This window comes from Epinephelus moara, chromosome 22 (assembly GCF_006386435.1).
Source record: "Epinephelus moara isolate mb chromosome 22, YSFRI_EMoa_1.0, whole genome shotgun sequence".
In the NCBI taxonomy this organism is placed as follows: domain Eukaryota; kingdom Metazoa; phylum Chordata; class Actinopteri; order Perciformes; family Serranidae; genus Epinephelus; species Epinephelus moara.
Genome location: NC_065527.1, coordinates 9,348,411 through 9,370,274, shown reverse-complemented (window position 1 = coordinate 9,370,274; position 21,864 = coordinate 9,348,411). Strand labels below are relative to the sequence as shown.

Below are 21,864 nucleotides of genomic sequence, written 5' to 3'. Positions count from 1 at the left end.
GCTGATGTGGTAACATACTACACTGAAATACACTGAAGTACGCTGGTTTTAAATATATGAACGTTTGATTGTAACACAAAGTCATTTTTAGCTCAAATTAAAATGGCTACAGTAATTGTTATTAACAGATTAACGGATTTTTTATGTGAGTCGGCTAACCAAAACAGATCTGTGAGATTTTGGGATGTCTTTCTAAAACTGCGATAAACTTGAAAACCATTCTGAGCCTGTAAGCCAGTAAATGACTTTTGAAATGCATAATCTCTTACCTGCTATATAGGCATGTGTCAGCACTAAAATGAGAGTGGGATGTCAGATACTCTTTTTTGATTTAAAAAGCACAACATTCAACAATATTATACATTAATATTATTTGTATTTCTTGTTTTTAACTTTGTCTAACTTTACTCTGAAAGAGGGGGCAGCAGTAGCTCAGCCCGTTGGGACTTGGTTTGGGAACTGGAGGGTTGCCGGTTCAAGTCCCCGCATGAACCAAGAATGGAGTGTGGACTGCTGGCCAGAGAGGTGCCAGTTCACTTCCTGTGCACTGCTGAGGTGCCCTAGTGTAACTGTGCGTTCAAACCAGAAGCTTCCAAAAAGGCGAAGTCTCTTGCAGACACCCAAGAAGCAGGACTGTCAAAATATTTGTGGCAGCTTTGGTCACTCTAGTCGCTCATCACGTGAGTCATTCGAATGTTTGATCGTGCTTGCTAATATAAAGGAGCTGCAAAGTGGAGTACTGGCTTGAAAGCAGCGTAGTTGCTGCTTGCTGTTGTCCAGTCAGAAAGCTCATAGTTGGCCAACAGAAAGTTATGTTTGGTCAATGAAAACAGAAAACATGTCATACCATTCAAACCAAGCAAGGAAGACTTTCATGCTACGCCGCAACATTAGCCTGCAATTCTCTCCTCTATTACTAACATTACACACTTTAAAACTCACCAGACCAACCAACTACCTCTGCGACGTGGTCCCAAGCCTCATTCTTTTTATTCTGGTCTCTGTAACTGAACAGCGACACATTATAAAGGACTGAGTGGGTGCGAACGCAAATAATAAACTTCTCGGGACTGAGTGGGTGCGAACGCAAATAATAAACTTCTCGATATCCACTGTCGGAACAAGTGTGCTGTGGGAACCAAAGTTACATAGCTTGTTCTCTGGGACCTGCTTCATCGAAGCACGTCAGTATTCTGATTGGTTGTCGCCGAACCGCATCAGAGCTCATTACCATAAAATTAAACGAGTTTTAACTCCCCTCCAGTCGCTTTAGTCGCCCAAGATGCGTGGCTGACGACCAGGTCGCCCAAGACGCTGGGCTCTCATTGAAAATTAATGACTTCCGCCATTTTGGAAGCTCTGGTCGCTGTTGGTTTGAACGTACAGTAAGGCACCGAACCCCTAACTGCTGTGGCAATCAGTCATTCTAGCATCTCTCTGCATTTGATGCATGTGCCTGTGTGTGTGTGTGTCTGTGTTAAATATATATAACAACAGACAGATTTACCCAAGGGGGCAAGAAAGCACATCATTATTATTATTATTAGCTCCACCATCTTTTGTGTTACGGTTGTAATGAAAGCTACTTCCTACAGAAAGAATTGATCCCTTTAAAAACTGTCTTACAGCTGGATTAAGGGTACGGGTATAGGTTGGGACAGAGTCATGTTCTTTTGGTAAGACATGTTGCTGCTCATAGCTGAAACATTTATGCACCTTTTTTCTAACAGAAACTAAACACCCCAGCTGTTCTGAAAGCCCCAAAGGAGAGGAAGCCCAGCAAGAAGGAGGGAGGAACACCAGGGAAGTCATCCAGCCTGCCAGCAATCCTCTACAGGTGAACACTCAGTGCCCTGAGAGATGCTGAGGAAAGATTAGGATGGATTAAAGATGAAGTTAAATGATAAAGATAGAGAAACCAGGATGCTGTTGTGTTGATTATGTTGTATTTCAGACATCCATCACTGTTTTAAGACTATTTGGGAATGAGTGTGTAAGTTTACATCTGCTGTAAAATTCTTCTGTATATTGTAAGAGAAAACATAGAAAGTGTCTCTGTCACACAGTTTCTCAGACACCACTGAATTATGTAACTCACCAATGTGCTTCAGCTGTTTCTCATTCCAAAAACACCAGTAAGTTGTCTTTCATATGTTTTCCTGCAGCTGTGGCATCTGTAAGAAGAACCAGGACCAACATCTGCTGGTGCTGTGTGATACCTGCAAGCTCTACTACCACCTGGGCTGCCTGGAGCCGCCATTAACACGCATGCCCAAGAAGACCAAGAACAGCTACTGGTGAGAGACACGGAGACATGTGGGGGGTGGGGAGGTGGGAGCTGTAAGGACACATACTAAAACTATGGAACCATAAAGCTCTCCACTGAAAACAAAGGAGAGTAAATTAATGTCAGTGGCTGAGAAGTTACAACAAGGTGTATTGTCTGGACTCATACAGGCCACAAAATCACTGTGAGCCTGACAAACAGGCAGAAACTCAGACTGCCTTAGGGCCGTTAGGAAAGGTTACACAGTTCAAGCTTTCTCAGGAGGAATACCTGTAATTCAGTGTGCTACTTTCAATCCTGACCGCCTGCTGGCTGCAGAGGTTCCACTATACACGGCACTCATGATGGTATGAGAGGAACAAGACAGGTAGAGGCCACTGAATGTATCTTTTTTCTGTCAATAGCTGAACATATGCAGCTGCAGTAAAACAAAGACTGTATTAAATATGGGCGTAGCCACAGTGACGTCACTCATTTCTTTATGGACTCCCATTTTCGAGTTTGGGATTTTGGCGTTCGCCATCTTGTTTTTTGGTGCCAGAAGTGACCATGTTTGGACAAGACTTGCAGAGCAGCCCTGCCCTTAATTTTGCATAATTTTAAACCTTTGCAATATTTAAACATCCGAGGAGTACTTAACCAAATTTGGATGATGTCTACTCCTACGTGCTGTGAGTGTCCTCATTGTAAAGCCCTATTCGGGCGGGATTAGTTTAACGTGGAGAGGTGGAGTAAAGTAATTTTTACCAGGGATTTTAGTCCCGTCCGAACGCGCCATGTCTGTAATCATTACAGATAATGTCAGTAAACATTATGGCGACTTTTACCTTCTGTGAAACAGTCCGGAGAAAATACCTCGGCTAATATTAATCCTGTGTGAACGCGATCCTCTGTAAAAATGTATGTAAATATTTCGTCACGTCCTGTTTACAACCATGTTTTCGATGATGGATGCATTTGCAGAAGCATTCGGTGTTGTCAGCAGTCGTGATAGTGGACATTCTTCTAATGATGGCATAGCACTACGTGGGAGACCAATCAGAAAGGTTGAGAAGAAAGCACTTTTCAGAGCCACGAGACTTGTGGTTGTGTTAGGTAGACCTAATATAAATCCATATTGCTAATTCTTGTGTACACACAATCCTGGTCATGGGCAATATTTCATATTGGGCTAATCATTAATTATTATTATCCTTCAGCTGATGCTAACAGGAAGCAACGTAGCACACACATGCCGACAGGGGGGTGACGCCAGGGCATAAACCGAGTTACCACTCCCATCTCTGGTGGAATTACGGTGGAGTTTTCTTGTCCTGTGCGAGTCGGACATTTATATTACAGACATCCTGTGGTAAACTGACATTTGTCCACATCCCTATGTAAAACTAATCCTGTCTGAATAGTACTTAAGTACAACCAAACGCTAAGCAAGAGTTTTTTTGGTGACCAAAATGTTTAGGTGACCGATTAACTTTCATGAACATAAACACACTGAAATAGCGACAGCTACGGCTACACCGATACTCTGGGAATCTGGGGTCACATTACCTAACAACATTGTCGCAGTGTTCGCCCTTAATTTTGCAGAATTTTAAACCTTTATAATATTCGGCTGAGGAGTACTTCACCAAGTTTGGATGATTTCTGCTCCTATGTGCTGTGAGTGTCCTCATTGTAACACGTCAGCTACGTCAATGTAATGTAAGTATTTCAACTTTAATTTCTGAGAAAGCAGTTTTGTTTCTGTCAGTTTGCTGTGGTGCGCAGGTCTGTGTACTGCAATAAACATGAGCCTCGACTGCCATTGATATGAAGAAGAAGCTAGCCACAGGCGTGAATCAGAAAAGCTGAAAATTCAGAAATGCTTCATTGGTGCAGTTGAGAACAAAACATGGCGCCATAGTCTCAGAATTCTTCCAAGAAAAGCAGATTGTGTTTTGCTTGGCGTTAGCGGCACCTGTAACAGAATTTGAAGCTCTGTGATTGGATGTTTCTTCCTGAAATGGACCTTCGGAGCCATAATTAGTGTCTTTCCCAAAGTTTTTATGTACACAGGCTTTTGTCTGTTTATCAAATAACAAGTTAACCCAGTTATTTATCTTTTGTACCAGCGATTTAACTGCGAGAGTTCAATGCTGAAACAAGATGTATAAGTGCTCCAACTGTGAGACACACAACATTGTCTGTGGGAAAGATCAATGGGAATTTTACTTCAGAACCGCAGGCAGCATAATAGCTCCACTTGGAAAATCAAATTGTGAGAGATGGGTAAGTTTGAGGACTCTGTAGGGCCATCGCAGTATGAACTGTACAGCAAACTGCTTATCCATTATTTCATAAACAGAGAACTAATACTTAAAGAAAAATCAATACTTATGACAGTCCTACTTGACAGTGACCTCATAAAACACCTTCATAATGTGAATGAACAGGATTCCTTCTCATATTCATTCTCTGCCTGCTGCGAGCACTAACACATTCAGATCCAGAGTTTGTTTATTTATATTAGTTCTGGCATTTGAGGCCAGTCTGTGGCAGCAGGATTATCAGATGACGGATGCGGAGATGGTGGAAATGTCACAGTCTCTTCTCTCAACTACTGCAGTTGCTTATCTAGAGAGGAGATTTAGTGCATCTGTTTTTTCACATATGATAGTTCTGAGATATTTGCTGCATGCTTGATGAAAAAAAAATGAAGCTTTTTCCTTTTTCTCTGGTAAATGAAAGAATTGCAGAGATTCAGCTGGTGTTACAACACAGGACGTGTTTGTGTTTGTCTAACACAATCTGTCCGTGACTGGAGTAATTCATTTAGCATTCATTTTAAGCATGAAGCTCTTTTGCTTTATTGGGTGAAAATTAGAAACCATTTGAATGATAAAAGTGTGCGAACGCAGAGTCCTCACTAATTACACAGTTGTGCACGTAGGAAGCCAGAGAGACTACAGGGCTTTTGTACAACATGCAGTGGAGGCAAAAGCTGCTTGTTTTTGGAAGCTGAACCCATCTCAGGTCTAACTTTGACCTGACGCAGTTAATATCAGTAGCATCTAATGGGGTTGTGTGTTGTCGAGGACTTGTGATAAGGACTTTTTCAAATGCTGAAACAATTCCAGAAGCTGAGGATTTCTCTTCACTGAGTGTCAAACTCCTCTTGTCTGTAAATGGGGATGTGTTTTTGCCACATTGGAATTTACAAGAACATTTTTTTTTATCAGAAATAAATCAAACATATCCCTCTATATATATTTTTTATTCAGCCCTCTTGTGTTGCTTATATTTTTCTCCTTTCAGTAGAAACTATGAAAACCCTTTTTTCTTACAGTAAAGATTTGGGTCTATGATAATAAAATCGATACAGTTCAGTGAGAGGAGCTCTCTCCCTTCTCCTCAGGCAATGCTCCGAGTGTGACCAGGCCAGCAGCGATGAGGCCGATATCGCCATGGAGACGCTACCCGACGGCACCAAGAGGTCCAGGAGGCAGATCAAAGGACCGATCAAATTCATCCCACAGGAGATGTCGCCGGAGCCCAAGAAACATCAAGTGAGAGGCACGGTGTGTATCGACACACTGGAATTTTATATTGTCATCAGTAGAAGTTTATTTTAAAAGCCATCACCATATACACAAATAACAAGAATTTAACACTTTAACACAATTTAACACTAAACTGCTATTTTATACATGCGTAATTGGATATCTTTGCTAGTTGACTGAGAGCCGTGATGACCAATAGAAACTATAAAATGTAAATGAAAGACAGAATGAGAAAGGGTTGACCTTTTCAAAATTCATACTTACCTTAAGATTATCAGAGAGTTGCTCAAGATGATAACGTGTTCCTGTGAGCAGAGAATAAACATCTGTAATTGAAAGGACTTTAGTGCAATCACACACTCCAGAAGCCCTTACAGTTTTTTGTGAATAAAGCGAGCCTTTAAAAGTGATTTATGAAAATGGTCCACTGCCCTGCAGAGACATTGTCTCTAGGCAGTGTTTTAGTTTTGAAAGTATTTTAAAAGATAGAAAAGGCCAATAGAAATATGAGGAAGTAAAAACTGCTAAAATCTCCGTCTGCAGCTCAGTGAGGTAACAAAGCATCAGAGCATCAGAAAGAGCAGAGTCAAAGCACTGATTGTCTGCATCCACTGTACAAAGTGATGTGGAGGTTCTGTGGTGGAGTGGTGTTATGAAAAAAATTAATGAAGTGTGCACTTGATGGTCATTAAGATAAAATCTCTAGAAAAATTTGCACAAATACAATTTACAGTCCAAACTTAGTAGCAGTTAAAGGCTACATTTTTAACAAGTCTGTCGTAAAATATCTGAGACACAGGTTTTGCAAACGGGCAACATTGCTAGCAAAAGACAACAACACAAAGAGCAATTTTTTATCACCCATGAACGCACTAACTAAAATCAAACAATAAATAAAATGAGAACATCAATAGCACAACCAAATTTTAGTCTCTCTAGACATTGTGAACAAAATAAGCATGAAATATTAATCTTTTTTAAAAGCACTTGATTGTCAGACATATTAGCGTCAGTGCTGATAGCATGGAAAAACAGTTATTTGTCCAGAATTAGCTATAATTTGTTTTATATTTTGTCTTTTAATTGTCGTCTTCTAAATCACAAACACAAAGAGGTAGTTTTATAAAAACAGATTAATGCCCAAAATCACACAGACAAGACACAAAAATAACAGACAGTATCCAAAATAAGGAAGCCGATGCCAAAAGCTGCACATGCATGTCTTACAATGTGTCTATCTAAGGTCTAAGGAACGTATGTCGTGTTAAATGTATACTTACATTGAATTTTCCATGTTTTGAAATCCACTTCCTTCCAGTATTCAGTGGTCATGGATAATCATAGTTTACATAATTTAGCAGACGTAGCTAAACATTCTTAAACTGAGTTTGATGGCATCCTACTGAGTAATATAAATTCAACAAGACTATACAAGACGCCTTTAGTTTTTTTCTCATGTTATTTTATCATAGAATAGATCAGGGCAGGAATGTGTCTTAAAATGTGGAAATTAGTTACTATTTTTACACTTCCAATTCCCTTGTTGTGAAGTCGGTTATTGTTTTTATGACTTTTTTGTTAGATGCCTGAAATAAGGTCTGCTGTCGACACAAGCTTAAGAGATATTCAAGTTTTGTTCTACGACATAAAATACGTCAGTAAATACCTTGCTTGTGAGGTTGCATAGTGTGGTTCGTTTATAGCATAAGATAAGCATTTTACTTTCAACTGCAGTAATCCAAAATCCAATGGAAAAAAACCCATTGGCTTTTTGGCGAGGGAACCAGGCAAGGTTAACTTTGGATTGGCCTACAGAAAAAACGTTATTCCAGTTCAGGATTGGATAACCCTAACATATGACTTGGTAAAGCATGATGATGAGACAGCTAATAAACAATAGATGTGTGTATTGTTTCATTAACGCCCAAGATTAGTGTTCAGATGTTAAGCACCAATGACAGAAGTCGATCTTCATGCAGGTCGAGAGTTTTAAGGCTGTGTAGGTCACGACAGTGTTGCCATAAACCTTCTAGCTGTTTTCACCACCACTTTTTCTTTGTCTATAAAAGCGCGACAGTATGTGGACTGTGTCAGCTCGTAGTGTAACATTTTGTGTCAGCTGTGAGAGGGAACAGAACCCTCTCACCATCCCTCACTGGATCCTACTTATCTGTACCGACCATGCTCTGATCCTGCGATACAGAGCAGCCTCCCCGCTCCCTCAAGAAACACTCCAGATTGATATCTGACAGCTTGGTGGTGTGGAGGGCGGCTGGGACTGTCTTTTACTTCCCTTTTGTTTTTTCCACTGTCAATATGTGACCCAGTGCCACTCACCTGGGACTCAGGGGAACTTTCCTCTTGTGGCTGTGGATGCTCACAGCAGAGTCAATTCCACCGAAGCTGCTCCTGACTACAGTTTCTGTTACAAATAGAGAAATGAACAAAGAAAAGGAGGAGTGTCTCAGCCACTTCTCCACTCTCTGCACTCTATCTGTCTTAGAGGGGAAATAGCCGAGTGTCGGAGCACAGTGGCAGTCTGGGTTAATGTGTTTTTCTGTTCAGGTTTGGAAACCCTGGGCCCAGACATGTGCCGAGGACCCTGCTGGAGCTCTCAGGGATTAAGCAGATTTCTGATTTTTCTCGCAGCCACAGCCACTCGGGCGAGGCACTTCAGTGCAGCATTTATCTTCAAATGCAAGGCATGCAATGGCAGACGCTAAAAGGGCCCTGCTTTGCATTTTTAATGCTTTTACCAGGGCACCCAAGCACTGGCACTTCTCTAAAGCCATATTTCAATTTATCAGGACTGGCTAATCAACCTCCTACTGGCCTCTGAGACTGGGGTGTGTGTCTGTGTGTGTGTGTGTGTCTGTGTGTGTGTCGTTGAGTTTGCATGTCAGGAAAGAGCGTGCACATTTACATTTGGCCAAAAGGGCTACTGTGGCCCAGCACCACCTTGATGAAGCTGAGAGTCTTGTGGCTGTTATTCATAGCCTGTAGTGGATGCTGCCTACTGGAGGAAAACCTTTTAAAGTCAACCTGTGAGCGGAATTTTATTTAGCATGTACATAATGTCGCAGCTGTAAAGTTAATGCTCCATAGCACACTGCCTGATTTTACACAGCCCTGCTTAAGACAGAGACCCTCTTAAATATTCTTCTCTCCAGATATAATGGAACTAGATGGTACATTTAAAAAACTCATAAGCAGTCTCTTTCCATAAATCATGACCTGGTTACTCAAGATAATCCACAGACCTTTTTGTGAACAGCTTCATGTAGGAACTATTCTCTTTTTACCAAACTACACCCACTATAGTGAAGCGTGCATCTACTCATGGACAAGAGGCTCGTGCTTGTGACAGCTGGAGATGTGAACATTAATGCCGTCCTCCTCGACTGAGCTGTAACGTTAGCTAGCTCGGTGGTGCTAGGTGAGCTAGCAGTAGATGGAGCTGTGCAATAATACAGCTGACAGGTGTAGTGCAAGTTATACATCCTAGTGACAGTGGTATCTCTGGCAATGGAGTCCATGTTCGTTGTTAATAAAAATCTACTGAGAAATTATATGAAAAAAGACACTTGTTACTACTTCACATCTTGCCTCATAATCTTCATCTTTCATACGAACACATCGACGTTCTCTCCTGTCCATACATACACAGATATGCACATAATGCTGTTTATTATGGGCAAAAAACAATTTAAATCAAAGTTTTTTAAACTTTTTTGACAGCTGTAGTACCACTTACATGCCAAATCATCTCATATATGAGTCGCCTAACTTACTCTGCAAATAATTGGATATGGCATGCCTAGCTAAGGCATGTAGTGACTATGTCATGGACGTTAGAAAAAAGGGAAGGAGGAGGAACAAGGTTAACATTTGTGGAACCCATTCCATTTACAGCAGCCACCTACAGTGCGTGAACATGCAGTTGGCCTATATTTGAGCCAATTCAGGGGCAAATGGTAGTTATATCAGAAAAAGTGGGGGTGGGCGATATGGCCCTAAAATAATATCACGATATTTCAGGGTATATTTGCGATAACGATATTCTTCACGATATGACAAATTAGTAAAAATAGTTTTTTATTATTAATGTAAGAAAATAGAATTGCAACAAAATAAGTGACACAGTTTTACAGTTTGCCTTCAAATATTAAAAACTAAAGAAAAATGATCTCTCATGTCTTTAGTTTGTGAACAACAGTAACTCAGAGTGAGATTCAGATTCTGTTACAATATTAACAGTTCAACTAAATAAAATCTACCACAAATTACACATTTAAACAGCTCCTAAATACAAAAAATGTCCACTGGGATCTATATATGTACTGTATATATAAATCTCTTTATAAATTAAGAAAAAAACATTTTTTTCCCCACCTGGACCTTTATGTTCTGCCATTTCTCCTCTAATCATCACACTGTAACCTCTGACAGGCTGTTATGACATCAGAACTACATTATGCAATTTTTTTTTTTTTTTGAGCCGTTAGTGTCACGTAGGTTTACATTACCAAAGGTTTATGACAAAATCACTGGACAACACCGACTCCCTTGTGCGCACAATGAGAGAGGAGAGGGAGAGACACTGTGCTGCTGCCAGAGGAGCCGCTGAATGAGTTCCCTCTGAGCGGTAAGTCACTAAAAGAGTCTGAGAAGTCCGGGGCTGTTCATAAAACATTCAGGACGCCACAGTTTATTCCACACTACTGAAGCTGCTCCTCTTTTTGGAACCACCGTGGAGTCAATAATAATTTCACTTTCAGCCATGCTTGTTGTCGTGGGTAACAGTGTGACATCAATATGTCAATAAGCTGAAATATCGCAAGTATTACGATATGAATTTTTCATATGATATTAGAAAAAATATACTGGTATTATCTTGAATGAGATGATATGGTACAGCTCTACTTGACAGTTACCGCCAAATGATATGGAACACAGGTATGGCACGATAGGTCAGCCACAGCATGCTCCCATTGCTCAACTCTATTTTTGTGCAACTCTATTTGACCCATCTGTGCGCAGCTCCACAGCCCTCCAACAGGGAAAAACTGTGTAAACTGTGTAAAAAATAAGCAGAATCTGTTTAAATATGATAAAAATGAATACCTCATTGTACTAGAGGCAAGGTGACACAGCAGAGCAACACTGTGTGTTTTTACATTAAAGTGTATTAAAATAAATCAATACATCCTGTTGTTAAAATGATCTGGTAATTAATTCAATAACAGTTACTAAAGCATATATGCTTCCAAACCCTCCGTAACCAACTGCATCATCACTCGGCAAAACTCAATACACACAGTGAAGCTGGCAGCAACCACCGGCTGCAGAAACTGAGACATTATGGCAGGTAAAATCCCCACTCCACTACACCTACGTGATGCTTGGTGCTCCCAACATCAGAATTTTTCTTCAAACAGAGAGAGCACTGGAGTAACACCAGAGTCTTGCATCATGCGTTGTTAGTAGCCTTAATGATGTTAAGCGCTAGTTTCAGTCATTATCTCAGGGGTTGTTTCCACCTTGCCTTTTTGGATTCTTTCAGTCTGCCAAAAAGATCCTGATTACTTCCACTGTAGTTATATGTTATTAAAAATAATACGCCAGAAAGTGCTCTGTATTTATTTGATGTAATGATATAGCCATTTTCGATCCTTAAAGCTAATTAAGGGGAAGTTTAAAGGGGAATTCAGGGTCCAGAGGCTAACTAAAGGTGGCAATAAAATGCTGCTCCTAATGGGACATGATTTACTGCTGCCTGCTACCACCGCAGTGCTAACATTAAAACCTCCAATATGAACATATGCCATTAATCAGTTGGAAATTATGAGAATTAAGTTAATATATCTAGTTACTACCACTTCCTATGCTCTGTTAATTTCTCTAATCCTGTGTGAAATGATTCATGCTTGTTAAAGATGCACTGATGTACTTAATTAAAAGATTGATTTTGCCTGGGACTTATAAACTGCCTGCAGTTTTAATTTCCTCACCTGAGCAGAGCCTGAGATTAGCAGTGCTATGCGGCTGAGTGTTTTTTAGCTGAACCAGCTACTGAACTGCACCCCTGCTCCGCCTGGCCTTATAGATTACTTTTCAGACACTATGCAGATATAACTAAATAATGTCAGGCCATTGTTTGGTGGTGTAGTCGCAGGAGAAATAGTGAAGGTCTGTAGAAGCCAATTGGCAGCATTCTTGCAGTTAGCATTCTTAATGATAAGTGCTCCATCTGGTGAGTGGTGGCGAGCCAAAGGCGACAGATGGGATTGTTTTCACAATCTGTTTAAATATGTTGTCGATTTTTCTTCCCCTTTTAAAGCCTCCCCAGCAGCTCCAACGCTCACTTGCTAGCAACAAGAAGGGGATGTTTGATTTTTATTTCCTTTCATGCTCTGCTCAGTCTCCTGCGAGGCGAAGGCACACTTCAGACCTGTGTAGTAGATGGGAATGTTGCTCGACGTTCATCCGGCCTCGTTTAGCTTCCATAGAAAATAGATTGGTGTCCTGGCATGTTCAGCAGTCACATTTAGTGCCACAGCATGACTAGTCCAGGAAGTGGGTAGCCAGTATTGCTGTGACTCATGTAGTATTGAAATGAAAAGATTAGTGCTTAGGATACAGAGAGGGCACTTAATCGATCCACTCAGCCCCCTCCCAATCCAAGCTACATCTGTACCGTGTTTCAAACCCTCTTTACACCTTACATTTGAATGCATTTTGGGTGACCAGATTGCAGTCGGATAGAGCTTGAAACAGGTTTAAAATCACCCGAAACACATCAAGGACAAATGTGATATGATCGACATGCCAGAGATGGTCAAGGACGCATTGAACACAAGTGTAAATGCAATTGCATTTTGAATCCACATACAACAACAAGCATGTGACTGATTCAAACCAGCAGAGTAGCAGCCATTAACCAGTTAGCACGCCAGGTTACTAGCCAGAAAGCAGCAGGAATGCTTGTAGATATAAAAAGCTTGATATCCAGTCTTGGTCCGTAAAGGTTGCCAGGTCTTGATTGCGTTCCCACATCCAGATCATCCTCTGGACAGTGGCGGCACTGACCACAGCTGAAATGAAAGCAACTGCATGATATTGGTTTCCATCTGCTTTCCTCTTTGGCATTCCACTTTGGGAAGACAGCTTCTTCCCCTGCTTTGATAAGCGAGAAAAAGTCCATACAATAGTGCACCTTAACGGATGGTTGCCATTTTTGTTGTTGTTGTTTTGTTTTTTGGACCTGCAAAAATGAGAGGAGAGACATTTGGTTGATTGAGCTGGACTGAAGACACATATTAATATTCGGGAAAAAAGTTACTAGGTTAAATTGAGACCCATTTAATTCGAAGTGTAAAGGTGGTCTCAGTTGTTCTATAACTTTTCTTGTGGACAAAATTCCTTTCGGCTTTTCCCATCTATTAATTGATCGGAATGAGTCCCCCTGTGCAAAGAAGTAGATTTGGTTTTGGGTGTCTTTAGTTAATAAAATTCTCAGACTCTCATTTAAATGTCAAATTGGGATTGGTGGGGAAAATACATGACATCGCCTTCTTCCATCGATGCCATGATTAATTTCAAACCAGTGAGAAAAGCAAGGATAAAAATAAATACGCATACATCTTTCATGTGAAATAAGCAGAACTATTTTAGTGATTTAACTAGTCATTTAACTAACAAAGATGTTAGTGAGTAAAAAAATCAAACTGAAACTTTAAAGGCAGGAAATGACACTGTTGCTATGATCTCAAGAAGTTGTTTATCCTCTCAGAGGAAAGTTGAATGAAAACGTGCACTGTGTTTTTGATCACAGCTTAAAAGTCAGGTGTTCTGTTCTGCAGAGAACCAGAGGGCAGAAGAGGAAGAGGGTTCCCATCTGTGAAGACAGAGAAGATAAAATTGAGGTTTGTCACTTCATTCTGCTCCAAAAAAACTGTTACTGTTGTTCTAGTTTACATGCTACTGACATATTTAAATTCAGCTTTGCTCTTAGCCTTCACTGATATTTACTATTTTGACCCCTTAACTTGTTTTAGTGAGTCAGATTTATTTGTCCTGTATCAACTTGTTATTATATTTGCCAGTATTGTTGATTTTATTAAAATTCAATTATCACTTAATGGATTTCATCTGCCGCTGACATCTCCATGCTCACCCTCCTCACAGTGTGGATTTCAGTCTAGAATTTATATGGATGGTAGGAGGCTTGATCACGCTGGCAAGAATAAACTTCTAATAGAAAAAACAATCAAGAGATCCATTTATTTTTACAACTCTGTGGTAATAAATGGATTTGAGAATATTTCATTCAGTCAGCAGGAGAGTTATCACTAATTTTCTTTAAATCATTTAATTCATTAATCCTCAGTATTCCTTATGATTTATTTGTTAATCGTTAAGTGTAACAAATTAAAAAAAAAACAACAGGATATGCCCATCAGAAGTTTCCAGAATTCAAAGTGATGTCTCACTTTTTCCAGCCAGCAGCTAGTGTCACATTAATGGAGTAAAAGGACATTTTTGTCACTTTTTATGAAGATATACAAAGCAAATGTTTGGTAGTTTTATCTGAGAAATACTTTTACTATTTCACTGCTGATGTGCTGGAGTGGGAAGAAATAATTCAACATTTTGTGAACTTCCTTTTGTTGTTGTTGTTTGGCACCATCTTGCTCCTTTCAGAGACCAAAACCAAAACTTGTACTCTTTGTCTGTATCTGGCAAGGTGTATGGTCTCTAGCCTGAGACGTACTTAGGAAGTATTTCCAACAAGTAACTCAAACTAAAACCATAAATTGATGTTTTTACCCTTATCTTTTTGTAGAGGTGGAACACATGAGATACAAATTGTTAATTTGTGAAGTGCAGAGATTTTGGTGGGTATATTGATAACCTTTTGAACAGAGTCATGCTATCTGTCTTAATGCTAAACTTGGGTCTCCACATCCTGACTCCAGATTAACACACAGGTATGACATAAATGTTGCTCTTTTCATCTCTCTCTCAGAATAAAATCACAAGTTGAACAATTCCTTTTAAGCCTTTAACTGACTTTTCACATACTGGGACAGGTCGTATTGGGATTTTTTTTCCGAGAAAGAAAAACTTCGAGCATGTAAAAGATGAGAAAGACGCTACAGTCCCATATTTTACACAACTCTAAATCCAGAAATGTCACTTGTGAAGAATCCACATTGGTTTAATCCTCAAAGTCACTTCAGTTGTACTCAAGAAATGTTGCTCTTGTGTATTCCCCATCTCGCCCCAGTTTAACAATACATTCCTTTTTAACATCCCAACGACCAACAAGTGCCCATACAGCGCTTGATTCTAATCAGCCGTGTTTCCATAGGAACCACTGCCTCGGGAACGCCGACAACGCCAGTCTGCAATGCAGAAAAAACCCAAAGCTGATGACACGAGGACTGAGTGTACAACCTGCAAAGGACCAGGCGACAATGAAAACCTTGTGAGGTGAGGGAATGTGTGTGTATGTGTGTGTGTGTGTGTGTGTGTGTGTGTGTGTAGCACAGAGAGGAAGCAGAGGGGGTGGGGTTATTAGACATGCTCTGTGTGTGTGTGCGTGTGTGTGTGTTGGGGGTCTCGTGAGGCAGCCATATCCTCCTGATGATTAAAGTTCAGTCTTCATTAGGCTCCGGCCGCCTGGGCTCTGCAGAATGAGGGGGCTGAGGGTATCTTCTCCATAGGCCCCCTGTATTGACCTGCCACATACATTTGCACAGTTCATTAAGGCGTAATGAATAGCACAATTTATTCTGCTCCTTTCCTGGGATTTCAGGTGTCAGGCATCTAATAACCAGGATTTCTCTTTGACATTGGAATTCTGTGAGAAAGTAAAAAGGTGGATCACAGCAGGCGTCTTGTCAGAACATCGTCATGTGATGAATCTCTTACATAAAACATTTCTCCATTCTATTATGACCAGTATTCTACAGAAGCCCTGGGAGGCAACGTAGAAAAAAATGCACGCAATGTTGGCCAAAACCTAAGTTTATCTCCTGCATAGGAGATATTATTGTACAAGATATTATCTCCTATATACAGCAGCTTTCCTCTCATAAGATGCTAGGACATTTCTCCATAGAATGTTTCCATAAACTGTCTTGGCCGGTGGATTGATGGATGATGGTTTCCACGTCAGAGCAAGCTCCCATGTGGCAGTGCGTAGCTACTCCGCCAATGACTGTGTGCCATTACAGCCAGACCGGAAGGTCACCTGCCGTACAAAAATGAGCCAGCAATTGATAATTGTATCTTGAAGAGTTAATTTCCCAGAACATATCGCTCTAATTGTATTCATTTTTATTAGTCATGTCTCTGTTTCCACGTATTTCAGATGAATCAGTCAGACTAGTGGGCTGATGCAATCCACCGGCGGATAGCCATAGAAACAGTTCAGTTCATAGAAACATTTTATGGAGAAATCCATCATGTTTCACACAAACGATTGTTTTTCTTTTAGTTAACTAAGAAGGTAAAACCTTTTGTTTATACCGCATACGGCTGAACTTTGTTCGTAAAGTGATTCACTCAGTGTCTCACTCTCAGAATAGCTGAATTTAGTCTATGCTAGTATCTCTTGAGAGGAAAGGAAGAATGAAGTTTTAAACAATATATTCTGCATAGCAGATATAAGCCATTACGTAAAAGATTTCATCCCAAACAAAGGAGGTATTATCCTGAACGTAACAGATAACATCGTGTATGTAGGAGGTGATATCCCATACATAGAAGATAATATCTTCTACGTAGAAGATATCCTGTATTTCTAAGTGCTGTATCGTTGGCAACTGGACTTGCTTTAAGACATTTCACGTCTCATCCAAGAGGCTTCTTTAGTTCAATCCAGTTGCCTACAATATAGGGCTGCAACTAACGATTATTTTCATTGTCGACTAATCTGTCGATTATTTCTTCGATTAGTCGACTAATCATTTTATCGAAAAATGTGTTAAAATGTTGAAAAATGTCGGTCTGTCTCTCCCAAACCCCAAAATTACGTCATCTAATGTCTTCTTTCGTACTCACGCCAAAGGGCTTCAGTTCACTGTCACGGGAGAGTGTGTAAAGCTGCCAATATCTGAACGTAAGAAGCTGCAGTAAGAGTATTTTGGGGTACTTTTATAGTACTTCTCTATGAAAAATGACTCAAACCGATTAGTCGACTACTAAAATAGTCACCGATTATTTTAATAGTCGATTAGTCATCGATTAGTCAACTAATCGTGGCAGCCCTACTACAATATAGCACTAAGAATTACTATGACCTGGATGACTGGATATGACGAGAAAGCCTGTATGTAGGAGGTAATATCCCGGATGTAGAAGATATTCTCCCATATATCTTGTACGTATGAGATAAACTTTTGCCCAACATTGCCTGCCATTTTTCACCACGCCTCTCAGGGCTTCAGTAGAATTCTCTTAATGCGTTTCGTATTGTCTCTCCATCCTCATCGGCTCATTTTCACTTGAACCAGTTTGCGACTTTTTGAGTTGGCATGTTGAAACATAGCTTTCCCCCTTTAAAGTGTAACACTCTTTCCATCTTTTAACATTCTACCAATTCCTTAACTGTGTGTTCTCAGATAGTGGCTAGAAAGACATTCATTTCAGATTGTTCTTGTTTCGAACCATATTCCATCATTTTAGTTTCATCTCCCTCAGCAATTTATCTGCTCCTGCTTCAATTTGCTGTTGATACAAATTCAACGCTTCCTCTGTCTTTACCTATTGTCTAAATTCAGATCCAGAGTAAAGTATATTCCACCGCACTAATTCAATTACTACAACAACAGACTCTGCCGTACTCACCACTTTGGTGCTAGGTTTTGTTAAGGATTTGCCACTCCCTGCCTAAATCAACATCTTCTACTGTACTTTGCTGTTTTTTCAGTTGCTGTTCAGCTATTGTCTGTTAAGCTTAACACTTCCTGTATGGGTGTTTCACATTGCAGAAATGTAAATAATACAGTCCATCTAGAGCTTTTTTAACCGTTATTTAACGGGATCCATCGATTGAGAAGCAGTTCTCATTTACAATGATGACCTGGCCAAGAGGCAGTGACAGGAGGCAAGTCGATGCAATTAGTCAGTCAGTAGTAGATTTCTTTGCAACTGTTTTGGTCACTGTGTAATCATTTGTCTTTTTAAAGCCAAAATGTAAAACATTTTGTGAAGATGAGCTCGAGATTTTATAATCCAAACAGCTCATCAATTGACGAAGATAATGATCGCAGCTCTAAATCCCTCACTTTCTTGGTAAGATTTGAATGTAAAGCATTGGCAGGAAGTGTTGCTCTCCATTGACTTTGACATTTTTTTTGATCCCTCAACAGTGATAGAAAAAACAGCAAAGTAGATGCTTTTTGAATCATTATGTATTCTTATTAAATAGACAAACTCAGCAGCAGAGTGGTGAGTATGACATGACTCAGTTGTTGTCCTGGTGCTGTCAAAATGACCAATATGCTGAATTTACAATATAAGGTAGGTCATCTCACCACCCACCATACCCATAGTGTTTTGTATCCATCCTTATTATTTGACGCTATTGAAGAATTTAATGTATTTTCTTTTATTTACAGACCAATATGTGTAGACCAAAAGCATCACAAAAAGCCAGTGTAGAATAAGATCAGCACAAGAAAATTAATGCTTTCATTTACATCAGTGTAGTGATCTTGTACAGCTTTTTGGAAATGATAGTATGTCCATGGCACGAGCAGTATCATGAATATATGAGAGAAAAATCTCAACACTTCACTACCAAAGTGTCACTGTTTTATCTGTCGTGCTCTTGAGGCAGCATATAAGTTGTAAGGGATGCTGGTCGGGGTGTGAGGTGTGCTGCCCTGACTCTTTCTATCTTTGCATTGCACAGGTTGTGAGAGCCGGGGCAGCCACCTCACCTCCCATAAAAACTCGGGACAGATGACCGTTGGCTTAGAGACAGAGAGAGGCAAATTGAAGCGTTTGAAGAATGGCGCTCGAGTCAGGCTGAAGAAAGAGACCGTCACACCACCCCGCAACCACCCCCTGATCCAAACTGGACCAACAACTGTCCAACGAAAAATTGAACGGAACTGTCTGAATCTAAAACATGGACCTTAAGTGCTGAAGTGTTGTTGGAGTCAGTATTGTTTTGGTTAATGTTGGACGTTCAACTGCTTTTACACACTACGAGTAACATGGTTGACTCTTTTTATGACCAGTTGTGGCTCAAGTTGCATCTATGCAATTGTCAGCATCCACAAAGTTTTGACCAAGAAAAAAAGAAGTTTGGATTTATACAGTTTATGTTAATTTATGTTATTAACCATTTCAGGCTATCTCTTGTGCTACTTAGGTAGCATTTAACAAATATAAGTCACAGATGTCTGAAGAGTTGATCATCGAGCCCACTGATGGATACGACTGTTCTGAATTTAATTTGTAAGACAATGAGTCCTTGTATCTTTAAAGATCCCATGAAATGGTTTGATTACTTCCTTAATGTGATGTATTTTCTTTATAAAAAGGGCATTAGACAGTGAGGGATGTATCTGCTATGGAGTGGAAATCAGTATGATTTTATAGGACCAGCAAAAAGACAGGATTTTTAGTTTTCTAATGATAACAGTACGCCCACTAATGAACCATGAAGACCACTGAAGAGGCGCTGTTTTCCACCAAGAAGCAGTTTTCTAAAAAACTCAAGTGCCCGTTTCATGAGATCTTAAAGATTGGGTTCAAATCTGGCTTTTGAGTGCAAGAACTTCGTCCAAAGCCGACAAGCTTCTTGATTGCTCACATGGCAGCTGAGCGTCCCTCTGTTGGAAATGAGTGGAAGACTCTTGGCTTGTCGATCATGTTGCTCGCAGTGTGGAAGCACAGTAAAAAGCTCAAAGTGCAATAACAGGCAGAAACCTGCTGCACTCAGTTGATTTGTGCATCATCTGACTTAGGACGCTATCCCAAATACTTCCTCTCTATGCCTCTAGGTGCTCACCTGCATCCAACATGTATGTGGATTATTTTAGATCAACTTTTTTTCCATTGGTACCAGGCTTGTGCCCATACAACTTCCCATCAATACCAACCAGTCTTATTTAATGAAGTCATTCAGTGTGAATGTGGTTAATTCCAGACACACTTGGACCCAGGCTTTCCCAGACTTGAATGTTGTGTTGTGTTTTCTAAGTAAATAGAGGACCAGAAGTAATAAGACAAGTCAGTGTTGTGTATAGAAAAGCCAACTGTTCCTGGTGTACCAAGTGTAGCAGTAAATACATGCTACTATACAGCATCTGTAGTAGAAACAAACTAGTGTAGTTAGTGGTAATAGCACTTCAATATTAGTCCAAGTGTCTTTAGGCATTTAGAAGTTTTCCTCTGTCTCCATATCTTGAAGTGACAGTTAAACTGACACGTCCTCAGAAAGAAGCCCAGCTTTGTCTCCATGTCCCTGGTGGCCCGTAGTCAATGCTGTCAAAACAACAGCTGCTTGCTGCTCTGTCAGGGCTCATGACAAGTGTCACATTCTGCCCTCATATGTCAGTCTGTTGCCTGTACGGGGCCCTATATGCATGCTTTTGGGAGCAGTCAAACCCATGCAGTTTACTGCTTTTTTGCTTCTCTGGAGTGTGTCCAGAAACAGCAGCACACTGGGTTTGTCTTTAGAGATGAGCTCTCGGAGCAGAATGACTTGCTGACTCCTGACCAGTCCTTTCCCATCACTCAAGACTGCGTGTCAGTTTTACAATGCATGTCTATATCTACTTATCCAGACCTGTACAGTAATTTAAAACTGAAAATACGTGATGTGGTCCAGTAGAATTTGAATGCCAGGTAGCTATGTAGTGTGACAATGTGTACAGTATTTATTGAAGAGGCCAAACTTACATTTTTGTGCCTGCATACTTGATTATATACCATAAGCTTGTGTTGTGAACAGAGTTGAACTCTGATTTGTGATGTAGTCTTAAAGTGACTACCATATTTTTTTTTTAAATTGCCAAACATTTGTTCTCATTTGTTTACAGCCATGCGTTTAAGGGAATATTTCTGGTTAATTGTGTTCTGTATTACTGTGATAATGTATGAAGTAAGAATGTGAATGTTGCTGCTGTTGTGTATGTGAAGTGTCTCAGCCTCTGGCCTATAGCTCTTGAGAATTAAGCGGAGCTTTAATAAACTCTTGACTTTTTCACCTTATTGCCGCAGTGATAAATGAGTGTCAGCCAGCTAATTAATTGTTCTAAAGGTGCGGCAGCGGCAGTCCGTTTGTGCGTGTAATGCCCTCTGTCATCTGTGATTTATCACCTGGGAAGTGGCCTTCTTGGGGGAGGTGGTGGCTCAGACGAAATATTCCTTCTCAGCCCACATATAGCACTGCCTACAGCTGATCTGCTGGATTCCCTCACCGCAGTCACTGACAAGGTTTAATAAGCATTTTCTTTAACAGGGAAAACTGTTAGCACAAAGTATTACAGCTGCTAATTGCTAATATCTTGACCTTTAATTTGACCATTTCACGTCTAAACATACAGAAATTTCCAAGTTCTCACATCTGCTAAAGACCCAAGATCATGTGCAGCCTGGGAAGCTGTCAACCCTAAGATAACCAATGAAGCTTTGACCAGTTGTATAGTTAGAGCTGGGTAATATATCAATATGGTAATATAATGAGACTAAATATCTAAATATTTTTCTGGTCTTAAAGGCTGCATTATAGTGAAGTGATGTCATGTTCTGAATTATTTGCATTTACCCACTTAGTCATTACATTCGCATTACTAATAATTATTTATCAATAATCACATTGTGTAAATATTTGGTTAAAGTATCACTTGCCAGCCTTAAATTATCATCACAATATTGAGGTATTTGATCAAAAATATCTGTATTTGACCCAGGGGTGGAAATCCCGGGGGGGACAGGGGGGACATGACTCCCCCTTCAGTAAAGCTGTACCCCCCTAGAATCATTTGAGACACAATTAATAATTTTTGAACA

The 21,864-nt window shown here is 40.2% G+C and overlaps 1 protein-coding gene across 3 annotated transcripts in view; it reads left to right on the top strand.

Moving 5' to 3' along the window:
- The window catches only part of phf14 (PHD finger protein 14), a 100,795-nt gene that overhangs the window by 34,388 nt on the left and 44,543 nt on the right, over positions 1 to 21,864 (top strand). Inside the window, exons 12-17 of one of the 3 annotated variants that reach the window (XM_050034253.1) lie at positions 1,731 to 1,837; positions 2,166 to 2,297; positions 5,682 to 5,844; positions 13,689 to 13,751; positions 15,200 to 15,321; positions 18,752 to 21,063. In XM_050034253.1, the coding sequence (XP_049890210.1) occupies positions 1,731 to 1,837; positions 2,166 to 2,297; positions 5,682 to 5,844; positions 13,689 to 13,751; positions 15,200 to 15,321; positions 18,752 to 18,758 (594 nt within the window). In that variant the 3' untranslated portion in view covers positions 18,759 to 21,063. Of the gene's footprint in view, positions 1 to 1,730; positions 1,838 to 2,165; positions 2,298 to 5,681; positions 5,845 to 13,688; positions 13,752 to 15,199; positions 15,322 to 18,751; positions 21,064 to 21,864 lie in introns of those variants that run through there. The other 2 variants (XM_050034252.1, XM_050034251.1) reach the window with 2 other exon arrangements.